At 50.9% G+C, this 26785-nt stretch overlaps 1 protein-coding gene across 2 annotated transcripts; it reads left to right on the top strand.

Moving 5' to 3' along the window:
• Window positions 1–22855, top strand: CDHR1 (cadherin related family member 1). Of its 2 annotated transcripts, XM_002820741.5 has the most exons (17): window positions 1–279; window positions 929–1024; window positions 1936–2081; window positions 3210–3260; window positions 4455–4544; window positions 6026–6112; window positions 7231–7344; window positions 8403–8546; window positions 9947–10025; window positions 11256–11356; window positions 13589–13792; window positions 14144–14296; window positions 16412–16576; window positions 17058–17125; window positions 17589–17817; window positions 18500–18757; window positions 19487–22855. In XM_002820741.5, exons 1-17 carry the CDS (start codon window positions 225–227, stop codon window positions 20024–20026), a joined length of 2580 nt encoding a protein of 859 aa, XP_002820787.4. In that variant the 5' UTR covers window positions 1–224; the 3' UTR covers window positions 20027–22855. The 2 variants fall into 2 exon arrangements, with proteins under 2 accessions (XP_002820787.4, XP_063583660.1); XM_063727590.1 differs by lacking the exon at window positions 1–279 and having other exon boundaries at window positions 288–1024.
• Window positions 22856–26785: the final 3930 nt, after the last annotated feature.

Here is a 26785-nt window from a genome sequence, read left to right as displayed (position 1 = left end):
GCTAATTGGTCTCGTCAGGCGGCCTACAGGAGCAGATCCGAGCCGTGTCATCCTCTTAGCGCCCTCACGCCACCCGCCGCTCCCGCCCCGTGCCCCCTCCCGCCGCGGCTGCAGTCGCCGCTATCCCCATTGTGGTCTCTGCTCTCCCCGCGGGCCCAGGGCATGCTCCGTCCCCCTGCGCCGGGTCTCGGCGGAGGCAGGCGACACTCCGCGCCGGCGGAGACATGAGGCGCGGCCGGTGGGCCGCCCTGGCCGTGGGGCTGCTGCGCCTCTGCCTGGGTGAGTGGCAGCTCGCCGCGCTGGCCGCGTGGATGGCGAGGGAGGTGGGCGCCGGCGTCACCCTGGACCACTTCCAGAGTGGGACTCGGGCTGGTGGACAGGAGCGGAGAAGTCCTTCCAGCTTCCTGGCCCATTCGGTAGTGGGGAGTGGGGTAGCGGAGTAGTGGGGAGCTCCGGGGCGCTTCTCCAGAGCTGGCATCCTAGAGCCCCAGGGTTTGGCGTCCGGATCCCCGCTGCTCTCCGCTTGCTGGGAAGCAGAGCTGTAGGCTTGGTGGCAGCTCCGATGCTGCGTGGGGCAGGGGATAGTGCCCCGACTCGCGGCGTGACCTTGGCTGGGGCACTGCCCCTCTCTGAGCGCGGGTGCAATCTGCCAGTTGATGAAGGAGGGGTTGGATTGCTACCTGGGTTCTAAGCGCCCACATGCTACGTGTCCCTGACAAGCCCGAGCCCAACGGGGGTGGAATGGGGGTCAGGGGCATCCTCTGGGCGGCGCCCCAGGGGGGTCCCTCGGTGCCCTTGGGTTGGGGAGGCGGAGCGCCCTCCTGCCCAGTAGCTGGGCCTGACGCGGGACCGCGCTGGTGCGAAGCTCCGTCCTGGTGTCTGGGTGTCCGTTGTCTGGGTGTCCCTCTGTTCTGTGTTCTTTTCCCAGCTCAGGCCAACTTCGCCCCGCACTTCTTCGACAACGGGGTCGGCAGCACCAACGGAAACATGGCTCTGTTCAGCCTCCCAGAGGACACCCCTGTAGGTGAGTAGCCCTGGCACCGGCTCCCGATAGGTCTCCCTGAGGGGTGCAGGCAGACTGAGAACACAAAGTGCCCCAGGCACTACCCAAGTTGCTGCGCGCGCCCGGGGGCTCCTTGTTTGCTCTCCGAATTCCCCTGGGCAATGGCAGGAAAGGTCATTGCTGCCATGGCGACTTAAGTCTGGCCAGTCCTGGAGACCAGGGCTCCCGCCCACAGACAGGGTCGCCCCGCGAGGCAGGCAGCTACAGCGGCCCCTTATGGCTGTGTGACCTTGAACAAATGTATTTACCTCCCTGAGCCCCAGGTCTCCAGGCTTTAAAACGGCCTAAGAACATCCAACTTGCTGAGATATGCAGAGAGAGGGAGGAGAAAGGGGAAATTTCACACTCCCTCTCCCTCACTTTGTGGGCATTGGGAACCCCGGGAAAAGGGAGAGCAGAGCAAAGCAGGCACCTGGCTCAGAAATCCTTGCAGAACCAAGTCCAGGCATCGGGGACAGTGGTGCACTGTGGGTCACCCCTCCTGCCTTAATGGCTGCTCCCATTTCCCCTTCCCTGTACCCAGGAGCCCCTCAATCTTGGATCCTGAGAAAGGAGTTATTACCAGGCTGAGCAGAACACAGGCACTATAGTTAGGCACAGCAGACCTGCACCTGCTCTGTAACCCGTGTTATAGATTACAATCTGGGAAGTGGCTGATCATCACATCCACCCACTGTGAAGAATAAACATACAAAGAGGGAAGCAGCCAGCAGGGGTGAGGCCAGCAATGAGCACCAAGTTCAGGGTGGTACCTTTGGCACTGAGTTGAATAGTCACTTTATAAACAGCTGAATCGTTGGTCCTGAGCAGCTGCCACTTTTAGGAAAAGTTGGGTCTCAGATTCTATGTCTCTCCACTGTGTTTCCTTCCAGGCTCTCATGTATACACCCTGAATGGGACAGACCCTGAGGGAGACCCCATCTCCTACCACATCAGCTTTGACCCCAGCGCTAGAAGCGTCTTTTCTGTTGACCCCACTTTTGGAAACATAACCCTGGTTGAAGAGCTGGACAGAGAGGTATGGGGAGGTGTGGGGAGTGCTGCGGGGCCACTGCCTGTAGACATACCTCGGTGGGCTGAAGTTCCCCTAGAGCACGTTTCTTAGAACCTCTCCACAGAGTAGGGGATGAGGGGGCACACCCCAGGCACATCCACTCTGTGAGATCTCTGGGCCACTTCCCGTCAGCAGAGTGGGCTTTACTTTCATGCTCCTCGTTCACACAGAGCGAAGAGTGGGCTCCTTTAACGAGCACCTGCCAGCCCTGCTAATCTTTTAAGCATGTTCCATTAAAAATAAATCCGTTTGCACTTTCAGAATCCGTTTATTTCAGAAACCTCACAAAGTGATTTTTCAAGCCTGCCCTGGGAGAGGCACAGGAACTCAGAGCAGGTCAAGGCTGGAAAGGGTGGTTGGGAGTGAGTCTGAGTTTGGCAGGGCTCCTCCGCTGTACACACTTCAGAACTTGCAGGCAACAGGGCATGGGCTTTTTCAGACCACACAGCAGCCTGGTGTGTGGCTAACTGGACCTCAGCTGTGGGGATGCTGCCAGCTCTGGTGACAGCTTCCACTACCTGCAGGACAGGGTAGAGAAAGGAAAGGGAGGTCTCAGGGACTGCTGTGGGGACACAGCAGTGGAGCCTGACTGTGCTGCCAGTACCCCACTCCCTGGCACCCGCGGGATCTGGCAACATCCGATACCCCACCCTATTGAGGTCTCACCATGTCCTGGGAGCACTGAGACACCATGGATGTGAGCCTCTGCAGAGCCCTGGAATGTGGAGAGGTGTGGAGAGAGAAGGGGAGAGAAGGGAAAAGAAAGAAGAAAAGTCTTTATGGGACCTTGAGCACACTAAGGTCGACATCTCACCTCACTGTGGCAGGAGAGTATTTTCTGTTGGAGCCCCAACAGACCCTCTGGGTCTCTGAGTTTATAAGAACCCCGGACACAAAAGTCCCAAAATAAGGTCTCAAGCATGGGGGGAGGCAGCCTTCTACTCTGCCAGGCATGCACCCTACTCCAGGGATCTGTTGGCACACCCAGGCCTCCTCTGATGGGTGTGTGGGGCAGGGAGAGCTCCACCCAGCCACGGGGGTCCTATGGCGTGTCAGACTCCTGGACACTCACTCAGTCCCTGTGCTTCACAGAGGGAAGATGAGATTGAAGCCATCATCAGCATCTCTGACGGTCTGAATCTGGTGAGTGCACGCCCAAGGCAGTCCCTGGCAGCCTGCAGTATTTGGGCCTGAGAAGGGTAAGGCTGGCACGATTCTTCCCCAAGCCTTCACAGGGGCTTTTCTGCAAGTTTAAGCCAGGGCCCAGCAAGACCTGCCCAAAGTGCCCACAGGAGAGGGCTGCAGCAAGGCCAGGGGGAAGGAAGGAAAAGAAGGAATGGAGAGATCAGGCTCTCTGAGCTGAGCTTCTAATGGGTCTAACCCACATTCCACAGCATCTCCTCAAACTTGCCCTCCCCATCTGCTTCCCCCACCCAGGTCTTGGCCTCCTGCTCAGTCACCTGAGCTGAACACCCCACAGCAACCACTTTCTCTCAGGGATCATCAGTGCTCCCTGGATAACTCAACAAACCCCAGGGGCTCACTGGCCTCCAGGCTCCCCGACCCCAATTGCCTCTGAAGTTGTCACTATGGAACAGAGTCAGATCTGCCCATTCTGAGGCTCAGAAAGCACTAACAGCTGGCCTCCGCCACTGGCGGGATGAAAACTAAGCTTCTGTCTGGTGTTCCAGGACTCCTCGTTGGGCACCACCTGCCTCGCTGCCTTTTCTCTAACATCCACTCCACCCAGGCCATAATCTAGCCATAAATCTACTTCCATCCTCAGCTCACCATGCATTTCACTCCTCTTTGCCTTTGCACGTGCAACCCCTTCTTCCTGGCACACCTTTCTACCTCTTTCCTTCTGGCAAACCTGCCTAATGGATTAATTCTCACTCCTCTAAGAAGCCCACCTGCTCTCCACCACCACAGCCCAGGAACTCTCAACCCCATCAGATGCATTTACACAGGCCATGTGTGTGCGCTGGTGCAGTGCAGGGGCCCCGCCCTCAGTGCCTGGCATACTGCTGCTATCACCTTGAGGAGATCATAAAGTGTTTTTTAATATGCTGATCTTTGCCCTGATATCCCAGCCACCATGACTACTGCAAAATAACACACCATCAGACAGTCTTCTTCCTCCAGGATGAAACACAATGTTTGGCACTAAGAGGCTGCTTAATGTTTATTGCATTAATGAATAAAAGAAGGAACAGAGGGAGAGAGAGAGAGGAGGGATAGGCAGTGACGTGTACCTTGGAGTGATAGAGGTCGCTATCCATTCATCCCTCAGAAGGTCTCATTGCACTGGCTCTTGACCCCTCTGCCCCTTCTCAGGTGGCCGAAAAAGTCGTGATCCTGGTGACCGATGCCAATGATGAGGCGCCCAGGTTCATCCAGGAGCCTTATGTTGCCCTGGTTCCCGAGGTGAGTGAGGAGCCGCTAGTGGGGCTGATTGTCCCACCCAGGCCCATAGCCTACCCCTGAGGCTGCCCTGTGGCCTGGCCATGGCTCACTGCCCTGTGGAGAACCTCTCTGTCACCACCTGCTCCCTCCCACATTCGCTTTTATTCCAAAGGAATGTTCATTTGCTTTTTTCCATTATACATGTTCAGTGTAGAATTGTGAAATGTGTAGAAAAGTAAGAGAAATTAGAGTTTTCAAAATCACCTTCAGTCTCTCCAACTTGAGACATTGTTAAATTTTGGTGTATTTCCTTCTAGTCCTTTTTGTCATTATAGAGTTTTGTTTTGTTTTTTTCTGTTTGTTTGGCATAGTTGTGATTATACTAAACATATGTTTTCTATATCCTATTTGCACTTAAGTTATAACATAAGCATTTTCCTCATTAATTGTAAAGTTTGGGTAACTATCGCTTTAATAGCTTCCATCAAGTGAACAGTCTATCATTTACAGAATCGTTCCCTGATGTTTGGATATTTAAGGTGCTCTAAATTTTGCTGTCATGAGACACATCAACTTCTGAGCATCAATTTGTTTTTCATTAATTAGGATTCTTTCCTTAAGATACAGTTCAGGATTTGAAATTACTGCATCAAAAGCACACATGCCCACAGGGTGTTGCCAGATTGCTTTTCCAGAAGGCACCTGTTTGCTCCCTCCCTGTAACGGGAGGGTTTTTCTCCTCTGCCCCTTGACAACACTGAATTCTCAAAGTTTAAAATGTTTGCTAATTCAGGCTGGACACGGTGGCTCACACCTGTAATCCCAGCACTTTGGGAGGCCAAGATGGACAGATCACCTGAGGTCAGGAGTTCGAGACCAGCCTGACCAACATGGTGAAACCGTCTCTACTAAAAATACAAAATTAGCCTGGCATGGTGGCGGGCAGCTGCTACTCGGGAGGCTGAGGCAGGAGAATCGCTTGAACCCAGGAGGCAGAGGTTGCAGTGAGCCAAGATCACACCACTGCACTCCAATCTGGGTAACAAGAGTGAAGCTCTGTCTCAAAAAAAAAAAAAAAAAAAAAAAAAAGTCTGCTAAGTCACTAGGAGAAAGATGTCTCATTCTTGCTCTAAAATGTAGGTATATGGTCCCTGGTGATCCTAAATATGTCTGTGGTTATGAACCATCTCCTCCTTTTTGAATTGCTGTTTCATAGGTAGACCCTTTATCTGTTTGGGGGTCTTGTTTTTTTCTTCTCCCTCTCTGCTTGAGCACATCCCCCAGCCCCTCACCACATCTTTTTGCTCCAATTTCCCTCTCCCTCTTTCCTGCTCCCTCTCTGAGCCCAGCCCCCACTGGGTGCTCACACATTTTATCCTCAATTGTTCACCTCTTTTTGACACTTCACTCCCCGACCCCACTGCTGCATGCCCCTATGCCTCTGTCCCCCTGAGAATGCTGTTACTGTCTCTGACCCTCCCCTGTGGCTGTGACCCCCTCAGGACATACCTGCTGGGAGCATCATCTTTAAGGTCCATGCGGTGGACAGGGACACGGGCTCTGGAGGGAGTGTCACCTACTTCCTGCAGGTAAGGCGGGACACACAGGACCTAACCTGGGGCTGGGCCGGAGGGGACACCTAGATGACCCCTACCTCCATCGCCCAGGCCCGTAGGTCGGTGCCTCTATGATTCCCGAGAAGTACATGAAGGGATGGGATGGGCAGGAGGGGATGTGAGAGGGACAGAAGCCTTCTTCCCCTGATGGGCCCATCCTGGCGTCCTCTAAGTCAGCCTGTCCCCTCCCTCTTCCCACGTCCCCAGGGCCCTCAGCCCTTCACGTCCCCAGCCCTTTCCCCAGGGGCTGCCACATGGGTGAAGAACCCTGTGTAGGCCCAGAATGGTCAATAGAAAAAAGAGCAGAAGAGACAACACTCAAAAGAAGCAGAGCTCTGATGCCCCCAACAACACAGGCCCAGAAGTCTCCTGGACTGCACGGGTGCTGGAGAAACCCCACCCCTCACCACTCCAGTGACCTTCAGCGCGTTATCTAACTTTCCCAGCTCAGTTTCCTCATGTATCACATGGGAGTGATAAAAACACATCCTTGTTGCATTGTTGTGAAAACTACATATGTGTAAAGTCCCCAATAACAGCACCTGGCACAAGGGCCTGACACTACCCAGCCAGAAGGGCCCTCAGGGACCCTACCAGAGGCCGGTGCTCCCTGCCTGCCTCCTTCAGGCTGCACACCCTCTCCCCTGATGCCAGGCTGCCTGGGACTGGCCCGCAGTCACTTGCTTGGTGTAGGGTTTGAAGGTCCCAACGTTTCTCTCCTTCACTGTGACTTTTAACCCCTGGCTCCCTCTGGTTTAGATTACTCTGCAGACATTGCCATCTGCTGGACCCTCCAGGCCAGAGCTTAGCCCAAAGCTGAGCCCAAGAAAATTTGCTTTCCAGCTGAGCAGGAGGAAAAACAAAGGCCCAAAAGGGAACCTTGTGTTTTTCACTGAGGGTGTGGGAGGGAAAGCCCCATGTCCTATGAAGGAGAACCTGGGACCAGAAAAGCTGAGTGCTCTGAAGCAGGAACCTCAGCCCTGAGGCCCTGTGATGAGGGGCAGTGAGGACCCCCTTCAGAAAGCAGAGCAGGCATTCCTGGGGCTGGCCTGCATTCTTGCTGAGGTCCAGCTGCCCCCTAATTCTTATAGAACCTGCACTCCCCATTTGCCGTGGACCGCCACAGCGGTGTGCTGCGCCTCCAGGCTGGGGCCACTCTGGACTACGAGAGGTCCCGGACGCACTACATCACTGTGGTTGCCAAGGTAACACAGCAGGACAGGGGAGCATCCAGTCTCTCCTCAGCCCTTGGGTTGGAACCAAGTTAGGTTCTACAGGGGAGTGGGGGCAGTTTGGAGAGCAGGAGACATGATGGGCGTGGGGAAGTAGGGAGCAGCTGCTTGGAATCTTTCCTGCCTGGACATATTCTCCAGGGAGGCTGGGGTCTGTGGGCTGTGGGAGGGCATATGCCTCCTCGAAACTAATGGGCCAGGATCCCCTAGGTAAGACCAGGTGGGATGGCCAAGAGAATGGCGTGCCCCTCAGATCCTCAACAGCATGGCCTCCGGGCACCTCCCTCTCGCTGGCCAGGCTTTCTCACCCACCTCCTCCTCTCTGTGTGCCCAATCACCCCTTCTGAGCCTCAGTTTCCTCATCTGCCCACCCCTGAAGCTCAACTAAGTTCCTCATATTTCTGAAGTGTGTGATGTGGGAAACATTGGAAACCAGCAGGTGCCCACCAAAGCTTCTTCCCCCTCAAAGAGCGCAAAACCCCAGCAGTCCCTCTAGGCCCAGCACTTTCTTTTGCAGGCAAGCCCCTGCTGGTCACAGCCTGGCTTACAGGCCATCCCACTGCAGCCTGTACCAGGAGGCCCGAGTCAGCCTCGCCTGCCCATAGCTGCGCGGACTGGGCTGGATGCACATCTCCATTATGATGCTCAGTGCTGGGCCCAAGTCGTGCTGTTGTGGGTCCCTGACACTCAGCACAGGCACAGACTAGATCCTCAGGAGGTGCTTGAGGCTTGGTTTCTGGCTGGGAGGGGGAATTTAGCTCTGAATGCCCCCTCCCCTGCCACTCATCTGATGTGATTTCCCTGGAGAGAGAACTAACCCCACTTGCAAAGGAATGGTGGCACTTTAAGATTCCCAACACTCCTGTGAGAGGAGAATTATCTCCGGGTGACACAGAAGCAAACAGAAACTTGGAGAGGACAGCTGGCCTCACAGCCATAAGGGGGCAGAAGCCAGGTTCTCACGGATTCTGTCCAATTCTACATCCCAACTTGTCTTCGCTCTCCTTCTGTGGCCCCCGATTCTTCTGCAGGATGGCGGTGGGAGGCTTCATGGGGCTGATGTGGTGTTCTCAGCCACCACCACGGTCACGGTCAAGGTGGAGGATGTTCAGGACACGGCCCCTGTCTTCGTGGGCACACCCTACTATGGCTATGTGTATGAGGACACCCTTCCGGTGGGTGGCTGTCCCCCCAGCCAGCGTCCCCTCCAAATGCCTCCTGCCCTGACCCTGGTGATTTTAGGGACCCCCTGCTGGAGATGGCTGGGCTGGCCCCGGTTGGCCTCCTCACACAGAGGCCAGCTCTGGACTCACCCAGCCTCAGGCCATGAACTGGCCCTTTTGCCCCCAACTAGACCATGAGCTCCCCGTGGGCAGAGACCAGGCTGGAGCCAGGCCTCGCTAGGCCACAGCTTAAGAATTCTGTGCAACTGAATTGCTTTCTCAATTTGCGTTTGTCTGATTATTCTTGACTTTTTTTTTTGGAAACGGAGTCTCGCTCTGTCGCCAGGCTGGAGTGCAATGGTGCGATCTGGGCTCACTGCAACTTCTACCTCCTGGGTTCAAGCAATTCTCCTGCCTCAGCCTCCTGAGTAGTTGGGACTACAGGTGCACACCACCATGCCCAGCTAATTTTTTGTATTTTTAGTAGAGAAGGGGTTTCACCATGTTGGCCAGGCTGGTCTGGAACTCCTGACCTCAGGTGACCCACCCACCTTGGCCTCCGAAAGTGCTGAGATTACAGGTGTGAGCCACCGCGCCCAGCCTATTATTGACTTTATAAAGCAAAAAGAAACACTTTTTGAGGACCCAGTGGTGGAGACGGGCTCACAGTGAGGGAGAGAGATGCTGGACTGCTCTGGATGGGGGCTGCAGAGTGGGCCAGGGTTAGGCCCAGGCCATCCCACTGAGGAGCTAAAGGGAGGAGGTGGTGTTGAGGGACAGGGCTCAGGGTAGGCTCCAAGGGAGGAGGCAGCACCTGGGCTGGGTTAAGAAGTAACCTAGAGTTGACCAGAAAGAAGGGCCTGTGTAGGGGGGCTTAAGAGGGGACAACAGGCAGAAGTCAAGCAAGACATACAGTTGGGGAAGCCGTACCCCCAAACCCTTCCAGCAGCACCAAAGGCCCACAGGATAAAATCTTAATTCTGGGACCTCGCATCTGAGGCCTGGCCTCTCTCTCACCTCTCCCTTCGTGCACCTCTGGGGTGGGATGAAAGCAAAAGATGGAGAGGGCAGTGAAAGTAAGACTAGAGGGTAGGGAGCAGTAGAGGCAAGGGCTGAGTGTGGTGTGTGGGCCAGAAGTTGGCGCGAGAGGCCTGAGAATCCCTGGGCAGCTCAGGTACTGACCCCTACCGGCGAGGAAGAAGCAGGGGCTCAGGCTATCCCTCCAGCCCTGGAGGCCAGCGGGTGCTTCGAGCCCCCTGCAGACGAGAGCAGGGGCATGCTCCACGGCCACATAGAGGCCTGACCCTTTCCTAGGTGGGGGTAGCACCTCCTTTTCACCATGGGGACATTGTTTGGGGAGGGGAAGGCCCCCATATTGCCCATCAGGCAGCGGCTGTTCCTGTTTCCCCAAGGGCTCGGAGGTACTGAAGGTGGTCGCCATGGATGGAGACCGGGGCAAACCCAATCGAATTCTCTACAGCCTTGTGAATGGTGAGTGTGAGCAGCTTTGGGGGCTGCAGCTTTGACTCTCTAGGCGACCAGAGCAAGGTTCCCCAACCTCTCTAGATCCCAGCTCCCTCACCTGTAGGACCAGGATTACAAGATGTATGGAGAGGAAGGGCTGTGCCCAAGACAAGCAAGTCTCTGGGTTGTGTGCTTCGGCCCCTGCCTGTCATGATATCCAACAGCCAAGAGAGCATGAGGCAGGGGCGCTGAGAGCAACACGGAGGTGTTAACCCATGCTTCTCTCCCCCTGGGTATTTGCTCCTTGATGGGAATGCGTGGCAACATTTCTCACACTTTTTAAGTGGCTATGTATTTTCCTCATTCTTTTTAATTGTTATACCACAGCATATAGCTGAATTAAATGAATCAAATGCAGTGGTGATATGGCATCTCCCTAGTGCTAGCCCTATATGTGGACAAGAAAACTGAAGTTCAGAGAAGCTAAGTAGGCATCCCAAGTTTCCATCATTGTATTTGAACCTGAGCCTGCTAGCTCCACAGTCTGTGCCCTTCCCACAGCTGGGCAGCAACTGAGCCAGATGAGCTGTCCCTGGGCTAGGCCAGGGCATCACATCTGGTGCCTGGTACCAGACGTGTGCATGTCTATATGCCCCAGCCTTTCTCTAGGACATGTCTGTGCATACTCACTTTCCAGCAGCTCACATATGGGCTGCCAGCCTCCTTTCCCCAGCCTCACAGGACCTCAGCTGCCTTCCCTCCCATCACCACTGCAAACCTTTACCCAGTCCCTGAGCACCCATCCCATCTCCTGCCTGTCCCACTCCACACCCTACCTCTCCTCTCTTTATTCCCTCCCTCCTGTTCCTTCTTTCCCCCCTCCCTTTCCATGTCCCTCTCTCACTGTACGTCCTCCCGCTTCCTTTCTCTTTTCTTCACGCACACACACACACACACACACACACACACATGCACACATGCACATATGCACATATAGTATTATGCATAAGAAAAGGGACATGGTATGGAACGTGGGAGCTGGATAGAAGTGAGTTCAAGTCCCAGATCTGCACTAACTGTGTAGCCTTAGACAAGTTACTCAGCCCCTCTGAGACTGTTTCCGTGTTGACAAGACACAGATGACAGGATTCCATTCTATGAAGACTTCCCTAGGCAATGCAGGAGGAGCCTGCGGCACGACTCCCCTGCGCCTCCCTGTGGTCCTGTGCAGAACTTTAGGGTGCATCTCTCTGACAGGGAGCGATGGAGCCTTTGAAATTAATGAGACATCTGGAGCCATCTCCATCACTCAGAGCCCAGCCCAGCTCCAGAGAGAGGTGTATGAGCTGCATGTACAGGTACCCTCCCTCTAGCTTTGTCTTCCCTGCCCACCTTTGGCCCTGGAAGCCTATAAAGGTGATGAGACCCAGGCCCTCTTTCCTAGGGCCCATAGTCTGGGGAGGGGGCTAGATGTTGCTCTAAAGAGCACCTGCACCAGACATGAACTCACAAACAGGGAGTCACAGAAAGGCAGGAGGAGGTGCGACTGAAGCAGCAATGCCTGAGCATGGGTGGGATCCTGCAGGTGCATGCTGCCAGAGGCGGGCATTGGGTGGGTGGGGGTGGAGTGAAAGCATTCCAAGCCAGGAAAGTGCAGCAAGCCCAGGCTGGAGGGTAGAGAACTGATATATTGGGGGAACAACAAGAAGTCAGGTGAGGCCAGAGCAGAGAAAGATGGGCAGCCTGGAGAAGGAGGAAAGGTGGACTCCCAGGCTGGGGCCAGAGGAGCAAAGGTCCTGAATGGGAGGTATGGATCTGTTGCTAGAGCTGGGCATGTGACCTGTGAAGTCACACAAGGACTATACTTAGGAGGATCCCACTCTAAGCTTAATGCTCGCTGTTTGCTGTCTTGGAATTCTTAATAATTTCACCAAGGGATCCCATATTTTTATTTTTCACTGGGCCTGCAAATTATGTAGCTGGTCCTACCCAAGAGCAATAAGGAGCCATTGGAAGGTTTTCAGCAGGATTACTGCCACTTGAAAAGTTCACCTGGCTGCTCACCAGACCAGTGGAGTTCCCAAATTTGGAGAGTTGGGCCAGCCAAGATTTTTAGGATCCACTCCCAGGCATAGGAATTCAGTGTGTTTGGGGCAAACCCAGGAATCTGCGTATTTTAAGCACCCAGGTAATTCTGGTACCAGTCCCAGCCAGAATTTGAGAACTCTGATCTCAACTTGGGTTCAGAGGGAACTAGATGAGAGGTAGAGCCATTGGCCAAAGTAACAGAGGAACAGAGCCTGTGGGGCTGAGGGTAGGTGGGATGGAAGAAAGGGACAAATTGAAAAGCATGCATGAGGCAGAATGCACAGAATGAGGAAATTGGCTGATCTTGAGGGAAAGGGATGGGAGAGGGATAGACGAAGCCCAGGTGGTCCCGTGCCATCAGGAGTACAGGACAGCAGGCAAGTGAAGTAGGTGAGGAAGGATGCATTTGAAGGCTTGAGGGACATGCAAGTTCAAACATCGAAACTTTGGCATACAGGTCTGGAATTGTGGGAGAGAATGTCAACCTACAGGTAGCTGTGGAAGGCATGGGAGGGAATAAAGGCACCCAGAGGAAGAAGAAGAGAAAGGACAATTGACCAAGCACAGCTGCGGGAGCTGTGTGAAGAGGCTGAGAGTGAGGAGGAGGAGAGGGGCAGGTAAAGGAAACCCAGGAAGGGTCAGAGAGGTTGAGGAGAAGATGTAGAGAGGAGAGTCACATTGCCATGGGAATAGAGCACTTGGGAAGGAGAAAGAGTAGCAGTGCCAGATATAGTGTGGAAGTCAGGGTGAAGTATCTGAATGAGGGGTAGAGGGATAGCAGTGAAAGTGTGAAGGAGTGGAGTCCAGGTAGGGTTATTTTAGGATACATAAGACCAGAGCATGCTTACAGAACAAGGGAAAGGTAGTCTTGAAGCGGTTCGTAGGATATCTGCTACATGGTTCGCAAGGTGCCTATGGGCTCTTTGCCCTGGCTTTGTAGGCTGTATTAGTTATCAGCTGCGTAACTAATTACCCCAAACTTAGTGGCTTAAAACAATACACATTCATATCTCATAGTTTATGTGGTTCAGGACTCCAGGCTCAGCTTGGCTGGGTCTTTGGTCTCCAGGTCCCTCGCATGGTTGCAATCAGACTGTCAGCCAGGACTGGGGTCTCATCTGCAGGCTTGACTGGGAAAGGATTGGTTTCCATGCCCACCCAATTATTGGCAAGACTCAATTCTCTGTGGGCTGTTGGACTAAGAGGTTTAGCTCCTTGCTGGCTGTTGGCTAGAGGTCACCATTAGTCTCTGTCAACTGTATCTGCCTGCTTCATCAAAATCAGCAAGAGAGAGAGTTGACAAGACAGATGTTAAAATCTCTTGTCATGTAATCATGAGGTGATAGCTTGCCATCTTTGCCATATATTATCAGTTAGAACCAAGTTGCTAAGTCAGGACACACTCAGACGGAGGGGATTATACATTCTACAGGGGAGGTAGGAGCTGGACCATATGAAGGGTCCACCTGCCACACAGCCATAGCCACTTGTCCCCATCCCAGGTGACTGAAATGAGCCCTCCGGGGAGCCCAGCTGCCCAGGCCACGGTCCCAGTCACCATCAGGATTGTGGACCTCAACAACCACCCGCCAACATTCTATGGAGAGAGTGGACCCCAAAACAGGTTTGAGCTGTCCATGAATGAGCACCCACCCCAGGGAGAGATCCTGCGGGACCTCAAGATCACCGTCAATGACTCCGACCAGGTGTGTGGTCCTGCCCTCCACTCTTCCTTCTCACAAACGGTATGGAGCCAAGGTCCCAAAGCTAAGTGGGTCTGCATCAACCTGCTCTGCGTATGTAGCCGGGGCCAGGTGGACCACAAAATGAATGAAACAAGAAGTTGTAACCAAGGGGGAGAGGAGGGAGAGTAACCAATCAAAGACTATCTGCTTAGCCTAAAGGCACTCACAGTCCATTCACAAGGAAAAGTCAGATGCAGAAACTCTCTTAGTAATATCTCCCAGGATTAAGGGCACATGAAGACTTCTATATAGTATGAATATGAATTTCTATCATCATTCATCTTCCTTGTTTCCACTCTCCAAATTCTCTAGGGAGCCAATGCCAAATTCAACTTGCAGCTGGTGGGACCCAGGGGCATCTTCCGAGTGGTTCCACAGACAGTCCTGAATGAAGCCCAAGTCACGATCATTGTGGAGAACTCAGCTGCCATTGACTTTGAAAAGTCTAAAGTATTAACCTTCAAGGTAGGTGGTGCCCTGAATTCACTGCCTTGAATGGGAGGTTCCCAGGAATTCATACCAGCATCTTGGTTCAATCCTGAGGGGTCTCTTGTCACTCTCTGCCCTTCTTGGCCCTACTCTTTTCTTCTCCAACCCTCTGCCCCTCCTGCAGATTGCTCACAGATCCAGCCTCACTGAGCTTCCTGGCTTCCACACCACAACCAGCCCCAGGAATGCAGGTGGTGGTGTGGGATCAAAGGAAAACTACCAATATAATTTGCCATGTTAATAGATTGAATAAACTATTTTATTATCAAGATAGATGTTTTATCATATGCCTTGACATTTGTCATCTCTTCTGATAAGAATCTCAGCTGAAGAGGAAAAAAACTTCTGTGATATCATTTGTAATTATGTAAAATCATAAATGTATTATAAAATGCATATCATATATGAACATATATAATATGTTAATAGGAAAAGTAAATACTTCATTGACACTATTAAAATTATCTTATTTATAATTATACACATATACACATACTCTCCTATAGCCTGCATCATGCTTAAAAGTGAAATACTATTATAAAAGCAATCCATGAAATTAGGAACAAAGCATGATTGCCTGCTATCACCACTATTATTTAACACAATTCCTGAAATAACATTGTTCCTGGATAAGGAAAGGAAATAAGAAGTTCAAACTTTAGAGAGGAGAAAAGACAGTCATTATTTGCAGGTGATGATTGTTTGCTTAGAGAATCTGAGAGAAAAGACAAAAAAAAAAAAAAAAACTCTTAGAAACTCAGCAAAATTGCCAACATGGCTGATTACAAAGGTAATGCGCAAAATCCAGTAGTTTTCCTACATACAAAAAATAATAAGAAAACATGGGATAAAAATTATCTTTTACAATAACAACCAACACATAAAATTTGTAGGAATTACCATGAGAAATATGGATCATGCAAATGATGAAAAATGCTAAATTTTACAAAGAGGCATAAAGAAAGAGATGTAAAGGCATACCTTGTTTAAAAAGTTCAAACTCTCCTTAAGTTAATAAAGAATTTGGTTGGGCATGGTGGCTCACACCTGTAATCCCAGCACTTTGGGAGGCCGAGGGGAACAGATCGCTTGAGCCCAAGAGTTTGAGATCAGCCTGGGCAACACAGCAAAAGCCCATCTTTACAAAAACTACAAAAATTAGCCAGGCATTTTGGCGCACGCCTGTAGTCTCAGCTACTTGGAAGGCTGAGATGGAAGGATGGCTTGAGCCTGGGAGGCACAGGTTGCAGTGAGCTGAGATAGTACCACTGCACTCCAGCCTGGGCAATAGAGCCAGGACTCGTTTATTTTGTTTTTTTGTTTTTGTTTTTGTTTTTTTTGTTTTTTGGTTTTGTTCGTTTGTTTGTTTTGAGACAAGAGTCTCACTCTTTCCCCCAGGTTGGAGTGCAGTGGCGCAATATTGGCTCACTACAAACTCCGCCTCCCAGGTTCAAGTAATTCTTGTGCCTCAGCCTCCCGAGTAGCTGGGATTACAGACACACACCATCACACCTGGCTAATTTTTGTATTTTTAGTAGAGATGGGGTTTCACCATGTTGGCCAGGCTGGTCTCGAACTCCCGACCTCAGGTGATCCACCCGCCTTGGCCTCCCAGAGTGTTAGGATTACAGGCGTGAGCCACTGTGCCTGACCCATTTTTTTGTTTGTTTGTTTTTATTTTTTTAAAAAAAGAACTTAATGCCCCCAATTAACTCTTCCCTAGAATGTCCTTTGGACAGGTGGCAACAAGGCTTGACAAAATTAAACTGGTTTTTATATGGGCTAATAAACTTATAAGAATAGTTAAGACAATTGGAACTGGAAAGGATATGCAGCTCAGTGGAACAAAATAAACTGACCCCAATACAGATGAGAATGATAAGAAAGCTGGCATTACAAGCCAATTGACAGGGTAGGGGAAGATGCCAGGCCTTAGAGGTGACCCTTACAGGAATAGCTGGTTGGCAGCTGCGAGGAAGATTGGGAGACATGGCAGATGGATGCTAGATCAGTCCTGGGGAGATGAGGTGGGAAGGCTCTCCGCAGGGTGAGTGCCCACCCAGACAAGTCTCCATTTTCCCCCCTTCCCAGCTCCTGGCTGTTGAAGTGAACACCCCGGAGAAGTTCAGTTCCACAGCGGATGTTGTGATCCAGCTTCTGGACACCAACGACAATGTCCCCAAGTTCGACTCCCTCTACTACGTTGCCAGGATTCCTGAGAACGCCCCAGGGGGCTCCAGCGTGGTGGCTGTCACAGTGGGTTGGGGACTGGCCCAGGGACTGGGTGGGATAGGAGGCGTTGTGAAGCCAGACAAATCTGGAAGGTCATTCAGTTTGAGTGGCAGAGCCCACACTCATTAGCTGTCCTTGGACAAGCTACTTGCCCTCTCTTAGCCTCAGTTTCTTCATCCATATGATGGGTATTACAACACCTCACAGGACTGTAATGAGGATATATGTGTAAACATCAATCACAGGGCACGGGACCCATCCCTTCTTCCTCATTTATAAAAGAGGGATGAATGTTTTCCAGATATAAATCTCTTGGCTGTTTCAATACTTAAAACTTCTTGGAGGAAAACTAGGGATCCCGGGCAGGTCTGTCCACCAATTTCTCCCCAGTTGGGCAAACCCCAAATCCCCTTGCTTTGTGGTTGAAAGCAACCCTCAGGGCATGGGAGCTGCCAACATACCCTGACAAAGAGGCACATGCCACCCAGGGCTCTTTATCTTCCAGGCTGTGGATCCAGACACAGGACCCTGGGGCGAAGTGAAATATTCCATCTATGGGACTGGGGCAGACCTGTAAGTAGATCCAGAATCCAGGACAGGGCCTTGGGCAAGGGGATTGGAAGACTGAGGGTAGAGGAGGTCTGTGGCAGACGCAGGAGGGGCCTGGGAGGGACAGGAGCCTGGGTGAAGAGGAGTGGAGAGAGGCAGTGGAAAGCTGAGGCAGAGGGTGAGGAAGTTCAGGGCCCAGGACCTCAGGAGCCAGGCAAGCAGGGCTGGCTGGGGAGGGGGCAGGCCATAGGAAGACAGAAAGACTATAACTGGAGTTGCTAAGCTGGATAGTGACAGATGGGTGAGTCCACGTGTGGATCTACCTCACTTAGACTGCAAGGATAGGAGGGAGCAGGTGGGACACTTCGGAGGAGCTGCATGACACCTCACTGCTGCTTCAGGAGGCAGCTCATTATTGCAGGCATGTGTGTGCATGCACATACGTGTGCATGCGTGCACACCCATGCCTATCTGCTCTGCCTGGCAGCTTCCTGATCCACCTATCCACTGGGATTATCTACACCCAGCCCTGGGCTAGCCTGGACGCTGAGGCCACTGCCAGGTACAACTTCTATGTGAAGGCAGAGGACATGGAGGGCAAGTACAGCATAGCTGAGGTGTTTATCACACTGCTGGATGTCAATGACCACCCCCCTCAGTTTGGAAAGAGCGTTCAGAAGAAGACGATGGTGCTAGGGACCCCAGTGAAAATTGAGGTGAGTTTTGGAGGCAGCTGAGCTCCCCTAAAAGCCTGGGTCCAGCAGCTGCAAGAGATACTGGGGCATAAGAATTTCATTGAAGATAAAATTTTTTGGCTTCCCACCATGGACAAAGGACTTTAAGACATTCTGTGTATCCTCATCCCCACCTCAACAGAGAATTAAACTCTGAGAAAGAAGACATTGCTATTCAACAAATGAAAAAAAGAGGCCAGGTGGAGTAAGTGTTCGGCTTGCCTTCACATAGCTGGTCTGCCTGCTTTCGAAAGAGTGGTTTTCTCACTGCACTTTGTCATTTTGCCAATGTGGCAAAAAGGATGAACTCTGAAACCCAGCAGACTTGACTTTGAATCCTGATTCCCTTTCTTATACCTCTGCATCCATGGGAAAGCCACTTTGCATCTAAGCTTTCGTTTCTGCATCTGTAATATGGATTCACCAATATTTGCTTCCTAGACTTGTTCTGAGAATGGAACCGGGTAGCCCATGTGTAAGGCCTACGTAGACCCTGGCTTATAGGAGGGCATGCATTCTACTCCTTTCCCAACTCAATCTTCTCAAAATAGGATCAGGACCATTTCCCATCAACCCAGCAAGCCCCCTACGACATGCTGATTTAGCCAGTGTACACAATGATGGTCCCCAAAGCCCAGTTCTGTCTGTCTCTCCCTGTGCACAGGCCATAGACGAGGATGCAGAGGAACCCAACAACCTGGTGGACTATTCCATCACCCATGCAGAGCCCGCCAACGTGTTCGACATCAATTCCCACACGGGGGAGATCTGGCTCAAGAATTCCATCCGCTCCCTGGATGCCCTGCACAACATCACACCTGGAAGGGACTGCCTATGGTCCCTAGAGGTGCAGGCCAAGGACCGGGGCTCCCCATCCTTCAGCACCACAGCCTTACTCAAGATCGACATCACAGATGCTGAGGTGAGTACAAAGCCATGGTCAGGAAAAAGGGGTCAGCAGGCCAGCTCAGACCTCTCTGCAACGTGGACAGAGCGAGAAGGACCATCTCCAGGCTTCCTCCAAAAGACACTCAACGTTATCAAAGGCAGCCTATGCCATCAAACACACAGGCTTTGGAAGCGGGTTGAGTTTCTAGTTCAATACTTATTAATGGTGTGACTTTGGGTTTGCTAGGCCTCTGTTACCTTTCCTGTAAGATGAAGATAAGGATGCCTCCTTCACACGGGTGTTGAAAAGCAGAGTGAAGTCATTATATGTAGCTCTCAGCTCAGTGTCTGGCAGAAAAGTAGTCACTTAAGAGATTCCTGATACATTTGGGCAGATGGACCCCCACCCCCACTTGCCACAATCAAAGGCAAGTGATCTCCTACCATCTCAAGGACAGACTCCAGCTAAAGCAGGAGTTCTGAATCCAAAAGAGGTTGTTCGTATCGCGTTCTGCCTGAGCATATTGTACTAGAGAGTGGTCTGCACCATGCTGGGTCTGCGTGCATTTTTCTGGAGAGCTGCATGCATCATGCTCTCTGTGCATTTTCCTGGACAAAAACCCATAGTGCCTATCAGATTCTCAAAGGGACTCCTGACTCCAGAAACTTTAAAAACCATTAGGCTTAAGGAAGCACATGCCTACTCTGTACTCCAGGGACCAGGTGGGAACAGCTGAGTGCAGGGAGTGGCTTTCTCTTTCAGACCCTCTCCCGGAGCCCCATGGCTGCCTTCCTGATACAGACCAAGGACAACCCCATGAAGGCCGTGGGTGTGCTGGCTGGCACCATGGCCACCGTCGTGGCCATCACTGTCCTCATCTCCACCGCCACCTTCTGGCGCAACAAGAAGTCTAACAAGGTCCTGCCAGTGCGGCGCGTGCTCCGCAAGCGGCCCAGTCCTGCGCCCCGCACCATCCGCATTGAGTGGCTCAAGTCCAAGAGCGCCAAAGCCGCTACCAAGTTCATGATCAAAGAGAAACCTCCCAATGAGAACTGCAACAACAACAGCCCAGAAAGCTCCTTGCTCCCGAGAGCTCCGGCTCTCCCTCCACCACCCAGCGTGGCGCCCAGCACTGGCGCAGCCCAGTGGACCGTGCCTACTGTCTCTGGCTCTCTCACTCCGCAGCCGACCCAACTCCCACCAAAACCCAAAACTATGGGAAGCCCCGTCCAGTCAACTCTGATCTCTGAGCTCAAGCAAAAGTTTGAGAAAAAGAGTGTGCACAACAAGGCTTACTTCTAGTGTGTGCCCTATGACCCCCCATCTTTCCTCCACCCCTGACCCCACCACCCTGCTGCTCGGACTATGTTCCCCTTCCTCTGCTCCTTAAGGTCACCCCTGTTTTGTACAATGGTATAATCCCCACTGTCCTCATCTCTACCGCCACCTTCTGGCGTAACAAGAAGTTGCGCTCTGACAGCGCTCTAGTCAGGGCCTTGGGCAAGACATTGGGCTATAGGATGCAATTGGCAAACACTTCCCCGTTACTCAAATCCTTGGCACTACTACAATGCCCTCCATTCTTCAGGGCTGGGAATTGACGAGAAGCCAGCTCTATGTGTCTTCTACTCACCCATCCCAGACCTCACAGTCCCTCAGGTTCTACTGGGATCTCATCATCATCCTTAGTCAAGCAGCAGGGCCCTGGCCACGTGGAGCAGCACTGACTAGAATCTGGACCCTGACGCCTGCAGCTGAGAGCAGGAGCAGGAAAAGGAGGCTCAGCACTGTCTCAGGCTGGAGGTCAGCGAACCTCGTGGGCTGTAGGAAAGCAAATATAGGTAAGGGGAGAGCAAAGATGCACAGAAAACACACTGACTGCGGGACTGTGCCGGGATGCATTTGGAAAGATAGAGCATTCTGTCTGGGCAGAGACTGTGGACCCTGGAATGCCCACGTGGGACCAGGGACACAGGTGGAAGATGGGCCTTGCCAAGAGTGAGGGCAGATGTCTCCAGCCAGGACTGCCCTGAGCCCAAAAATGTCAAAGCTGGAGCTATAGAGGTAGCCCTAAAGGCATCTAGAAGACCATCAGGGCCACTCTCTGAGGAGCTGCCCCACCAGCCATCCTTGAAGAGACAATTCAGGGCAGTTGATGAATATCAGGGCTGAGATGCGGGGAGACTTCCATTTTTATCCAGCTCTTCTGCTCACATCGCGTAACCTTGGGAAAGCTGTTTAAAGTCACTGATCATCCTCTTCCTCATCTGTAAATGAAAGTAAGCCCTGTCTGCCTCACTTGCAGGTGTAGGGTGAGGATTGAAGAAAATAGTGGTGATGAGCGCTTTAACCAAGTGCAAAGCAACATGAATGCAAAATATTTCTCTGCAGCCCAGTTCTCTGGGTGCAGCTCTTCCAGAAAGTATTAGGAGCCTCACAGCTACTCTGCCAGGCACCCCAGCAGGCACTGTGCTGGGTTTAGGGGCTACCACTGGATGATGGCACTGCCGTAACTCACACACCTCTCCTTCCATTCTTCCCTCACCCCATCCCCACTGCGGTCCTGGCCAGCTACCATCAGAGAGAACCAGAGCTCCAGGTCTCCAATTTGCCAAGATGAAGAAAATGAGTTCCCAGAAACAGGAATGCTTTGCCTGAGGCCACACAGCAGGTTGGTAGCAAGGATCTGGTCTAGCCAGGGCAGACCTCATCAGCTTGTGACAACCTTCCCCAGGAGAGAAGTCATACAAGGCCTCTGGAGTTAATACAAATAGGTTGTGCCCTCCTTTAAGGAAGCTGCTATCAGGAAATCTAGATGTGTGCACAGAGAGAGAAAAGTAGAACAGTTCTTTGCATTTGACTCTACTCACTAATAACCCTTCTAGAATACAATGGTGATTTTATTTAAAGAGATTGTATGCACATGTGGCTTTCCTGATTTCTGAGTCTGTGTTTGGAGGTGTTACTGAGATGTGCCAGTGTGCAGAATCCGTGCTGGGGTTTCTACAGTCCCCAACTTGAACAGCATTAAGCAAGAGGTGGACTTGAGCAATCCAGGAGCCCAGACTGAGCAAACAAGTACTTTCCAGCCTGTGTTTCAGGAGAGGACTGTGCTGGACCGTGCTTGCCCTCCACAGGGAATACAGCATCCTTACAGCTTGCATGCAATCGACCTCTTTTGTAAATGGAAAATAAAGTCTGTTACCCAAAGGCCATGCTGATCCCCTGCTCCCTGCTTTCATTTGTGTTTGCTGACCTGTGGAGACCAGTCTTTCTGACACACAGCCAAGCTTAACTTGCCTCCTGGCTCCTTCAGGGGGTGGATCCATTCTTTGACCCCCAGATCTGACTCTAAAGAAGGCTGAAAAATTTTGTCCAAATTGCCATGCATATATCTTGAACAGCAGGACGTTTGTAGACCTTGTCTACTGGACTTTTCTCCCAAACAGGACAAGCCCAGGCAGGGCTGCATGGAGGGGAATGGAACCTGGAGCTAATTAATTGCCCACTCCCCCATCCTACCAGTGCAGCCTGGCAAGGGCAGGAATTGGGAAGCCTAGGGTGGGCATGAAATCTTGGGAAGCACTGTTGTCTCTCAGACAGGGGCCATAAAGACCTCTGGGCTGGAAGCTCTGGCCTGCAAGTGGATCCAGGACCGAGGGTGGTCTCTTGGACAACCCCAGGAACTTGAACCAAGGCAGAGCCAATCTTGCAAACTGGCCATGGATGGGGAAGTGCCCAGTAGCCAGCATGAGCCACAATAGGAAAGAGGAGGAGGGTGCAGCCAAACTTAAGGCACTGGCAAGTGTGGTCAGCACTGGAGGAGACCCTGCCAGTGGGGTGAGGCCAGCCAAGTCCCTGTGTTATGAACGCTGGGCCAAGGGGCTGCCTGCTCAGTCCCAGTAGGACAGGTAGAGCTCCAGGCTGGCACCATGGTTGGCCTCCAGGGAAAGAGCTGGGAGGCAGGAATGGCACACGGGGCAGGCTTGCCCATTCCTGGTCCTAAGAATGGAGCTGTAGCCTCATGGACAATAAACGGATGTGACTCCAAGGACTCTGCAGGGTCACTTTCCTCCCGCGGCTGAGCTCAGATCTTCCAATCACATGAAATAACAAAGTGCTTTACAGTTTGACAGCCCTAGGTCTGCATTCTGGTTCTGCCATTAATTGTGACTTTGGACAAGGGGTCAAGTCTCTCTGGGCCTCAGTTTCCTCATTAACACAGGGTGCAAAGTATGGTTGCAGAGAGGACGAAAAGAGCTAAGCTATGTAGGGTGCCTAGCACCGGTTTTGTATCTACTTACACAAGCTCAGTAGACACTTGCCGTGACTGTGGTCCACATACTAGAACACCATGCCCTGAAAGAGAGGACCCCCTCCACGCATCCTCACCCCCCGGGATGTTTCCACCCACCTGTAGGTCCAGAAGCTTTTGCTTCATGCTAGGAGAAGAGAAGAGAGTAGATCCGGAAGGAAGTGGAGGACAGGGCAGATGCCACAGCATCTGTGGCCTGTGCAGCTGGCAGCCTGCATTCGGGCATCGACATTCCAGGGGAGTTAGGAACAATGAGATGTCCCTAAGAATTTGTGGAACTCTGTCCTCAAGCAGCTGTCCCTCAGAATCCAGCTGGAAAAGTGTGTTCAGAGCTGCGAAGGAGCCACCATGCTCTGCTTCTCTAAGGATTTTGGTGATTCTATTTTTAGGGACTGAAGGCATTGAGGGAATCCAAGGCCAGTCCACCTGCCAGGGGTGTTGGCATCTGTTGATGGGCAGTGGCACATCCTGACAGTCTTCAAGGGCCTTGGCCACCAAGGGATGGAGAGGGAGAATGGAGAAGATGCCACATGATGAATGAGGCAGGAGACTGGCATGTGCCACATGGAGGACCCCTTAGGAAACTCACAAACAACCTGGGGAGGGGTTCTCTGAAGGGCCTAGTTTCCAGAATGAGGTGGTCATGGCTTAAGCTACCATCATTTGATCAATAAAGCAGAGTAGCAACAGGCTGATGTTGGGGACATTGGTTTGATGTTATAAAATCGTGCACATGTACCTGTACCCCTTTTGAGGCCTGAATGAGGTTCAGTTATTTATTCATTTCTCAATAATTTACTCAGCCATTCCTAGGGTGACAAGTTTGGAGTATATCGTCTATGCCAGGCTCTCTTCTAGGTGTTAGGTGTATGTCTCTAACAAGATAGAAGGAAAGAAGAAAAGAAAAAGAACAACATTCCTCTCTTAAATTGTTCATTGCCTGGGCCTAGGGAGTCTTCATTTTAAAAGCAAGTAGCCCTGCTTACAAATGTCTCCTCAATCAAAGGCATTTGCCTTAAACTTGTACGGTCTAAACTCTAAATAAATAAGCTTCTCAAGGGCATGACAACTATATCTGAAACTGTAGCATCTTTTCAACATGAATTAAACAGAACATATGAAGGATATTAGCCTAGATATCATGTTATTACATATATATATTTATAAGTATACACATATATGTAGTCCTAATAAGATCTGATATTCCAAATGGCCCTGTCTATGTGCTGAGTCACATTCAAAGAAAGCACAAACTGACGTAGGTGCCTGAAATGATGGTAACATTTATTTTTGTGACATTTACTGAGGGTTTACTATGTGCCAGGTATTGTTCTGAGAACTTTACATGTTAAAAAAAAAAAGCCTCGTATAATTATCAGAATAACCCTATGAGGTAAGGACTGTTATAATCCCCATTTTACAGGTGAGAAAACTAAGGTACTATTATTACTCTATTTTATAGGTGAGAAGACTAAGGTACATGAAAAGAGAGTAACTTCCCTGGTACAACAAGGCCAGTAAGAAAACCAAAATTTAAGCCCAAGAAACCACATTCCAGCCAGGGTCTATTCTTGCATCCCCACTGTGAAATTGCCTTATTCAATCTGAGTAACGTGAATCTTTACTCTAGGGTTTTTCAAGGGGCAGCCCAAGCATCTTAAAAAGTATCAGATTCTCAGAAATCCTCCCTAGACCATTTTCCCTCTCCCTAAATTTCTATGTTTACAGAAGCAGCTGAATACTGCCCTGCCCATCAACATGCTCCTGGCTCTCCCCCTGCACTGCTTGCCCCTCTTCCACAGCCCTTCCCTCCCCCTGACCCCTCTGTCTCATGTGCACCACCAAGCTTCCTTTGCTTGGTGTGAAGGCCTGAACATCCACTCTCACCTTCATGGTAGCCCAGGCTATTTCATGATGGCAGCACCCTCAAGATCCGTAGATCACTGTATTAGTTCATTCTCATGCTGCTAATAAAGACATACCTGAGACTGTGTAATTTATAGAGGAAACATGTTTAATTGACTCACAGTTCAGCATGACTGGGGAGGACTCGGGAAAGTTACAATCATGGTGGAAGGGGAAGCAAACATGTCCTTCTTCACATGGCAGCAGGAGAGAGAAGAATGAGAGCTGATCGAAGGGGGAAGCCCTTTATAAAACCATCAAACCTTGTGAGAACTTACTATCATGAGAATGGCATGGGGGAAACTACCCCCATGATTCAATTACCTCCTATTGGGTCCCTCCCATGACATGTGGGGATTATGGAAACTACAATTGAAGATGAGATTTGGGCGGGGACACAGCCAAACCATATCAACCCCCCTTGATGCTATGGAAGGAAGTACACAGAGGCCACGAGAAGTACAAGTTCTTTTCTTGCCCCAACCACTTTTCTTCAAAAATTTATCATAGGAAATTCCACATAAATAAATTATCTACTACATTACATGTATGTGTGTGTTGTACACATGTGCATATCTAAATATGTATATATATATGTCCATATAATTTTAAAATATATGTTCTTAGGAGTGATAATAACATTGTGGTTATGTTTTTTAAAACTTCATCTGTTAGACCTCAAACTAAAACATTTACAGGTAAACTGGTGTGAAGCTTTGCATTTGTTTTAAAACACTCCAGTTAAAAAAAAGTGTTGAGGGCAAGGACAAGATGAAATAAGCTTGGAAAATGTTAAAACATGCTGAAGGTGACTGAAGAGGAGGAATGAGATTCTCTCTACTTTTGGCATGACTAAAAATTTTCATATAAAAGTTATTTTTGCCAGGTGTAATCCCAGTACTTGGGAGACTGAGATTGGAGGATAGATTGAGGCCAGGAGTTTGGGTCCAGCCCATGCAACATAGTGAGACCCTGTCCCAAATTTTTTTTTAGTTTAGAGGTTTTTTTTTTTTCTAATGCCCAGAAGAAAACAAATGAGTAGAACCTGAAAAAATGAGTGGACAATTAGTCTGAAAATGAGAGCCGTCTTCAATTTTTTAAAATTTATTGTTAACTAACATTGATTATGAACACAATCCAGGTATTAGACGAATGCAGTGGCCACAGTGAGGAAGGTCAGTCTTTGCCTGCAAATGTCTCACAACCAATGGACACACCATGCATACTGTCCTTTTCCCCAGAAGTGTGAAGTCAAGGAAAGCTCTGTGGAAGACGTAATGTACACACTTGAGAGAGGCCTAAAAGGTTGATTAGGAATGGGTAAAAAAGGTGGGAAGGAGGAAACGTGTGGAGATGTCACAACGAGACTAGTTCATGTTTACAGTCTTCGAAAGGTTTCCATGTGGCCAGTGAGGGAAAGTTCAGGGAGACAGATGTGGATTAAATCCTGGGAATGGTCTCCCCTAGAAGGGCTGTTCAGAAGGACGATGAGCTGATGCTGGGATTCTTGGGGCCCCTCCATTCCACATGGGTCCGGCTAGGAGGAAACGACCACCTCTCATGGATTTCATAGGAGGGCTTGAGACATTGACTAGGGGAAAGCAGCGTACATATGGGTGCTCTTCCTTCTGGGTATGGCCCTGCAGAGTCTGCTCTCTGCCAGACCCAGGGCTGCAGCCAATCTCCTGCTCTTCCTCAGTGCTGATGGCTCCAGCCTGCCCAGCAGCACCAAGGGCTGTGCTCACAGGGTAACAGACACCCACAAAAAGACACTCACATTACCCAACAGCTCTCATCACCCTGATGGGCAGCTCTTTGGAACATCATATTTATGTGATCTC

The sequence above is a fragment of the Pongo abelii genome, chromosome 8 (genome assembly GCF_028885655.2).
Source record: "Pongo abelii isolate AG06213 chromosome 8, NHGRI_mPonAbe1-v2.0_pri, whole genome shotgun sequence".
Lineage (NCBI taxonomy): Eukaryota > Metazoa > Chordata > Mammalia > Primates > Hominidae > Pongo > Pongo abelii.
The sequence above is the reverse complement of the archived record's forward strand: the minus strand, read 5'-3'. Positions and strand labels throughout refer to the sequence as shown.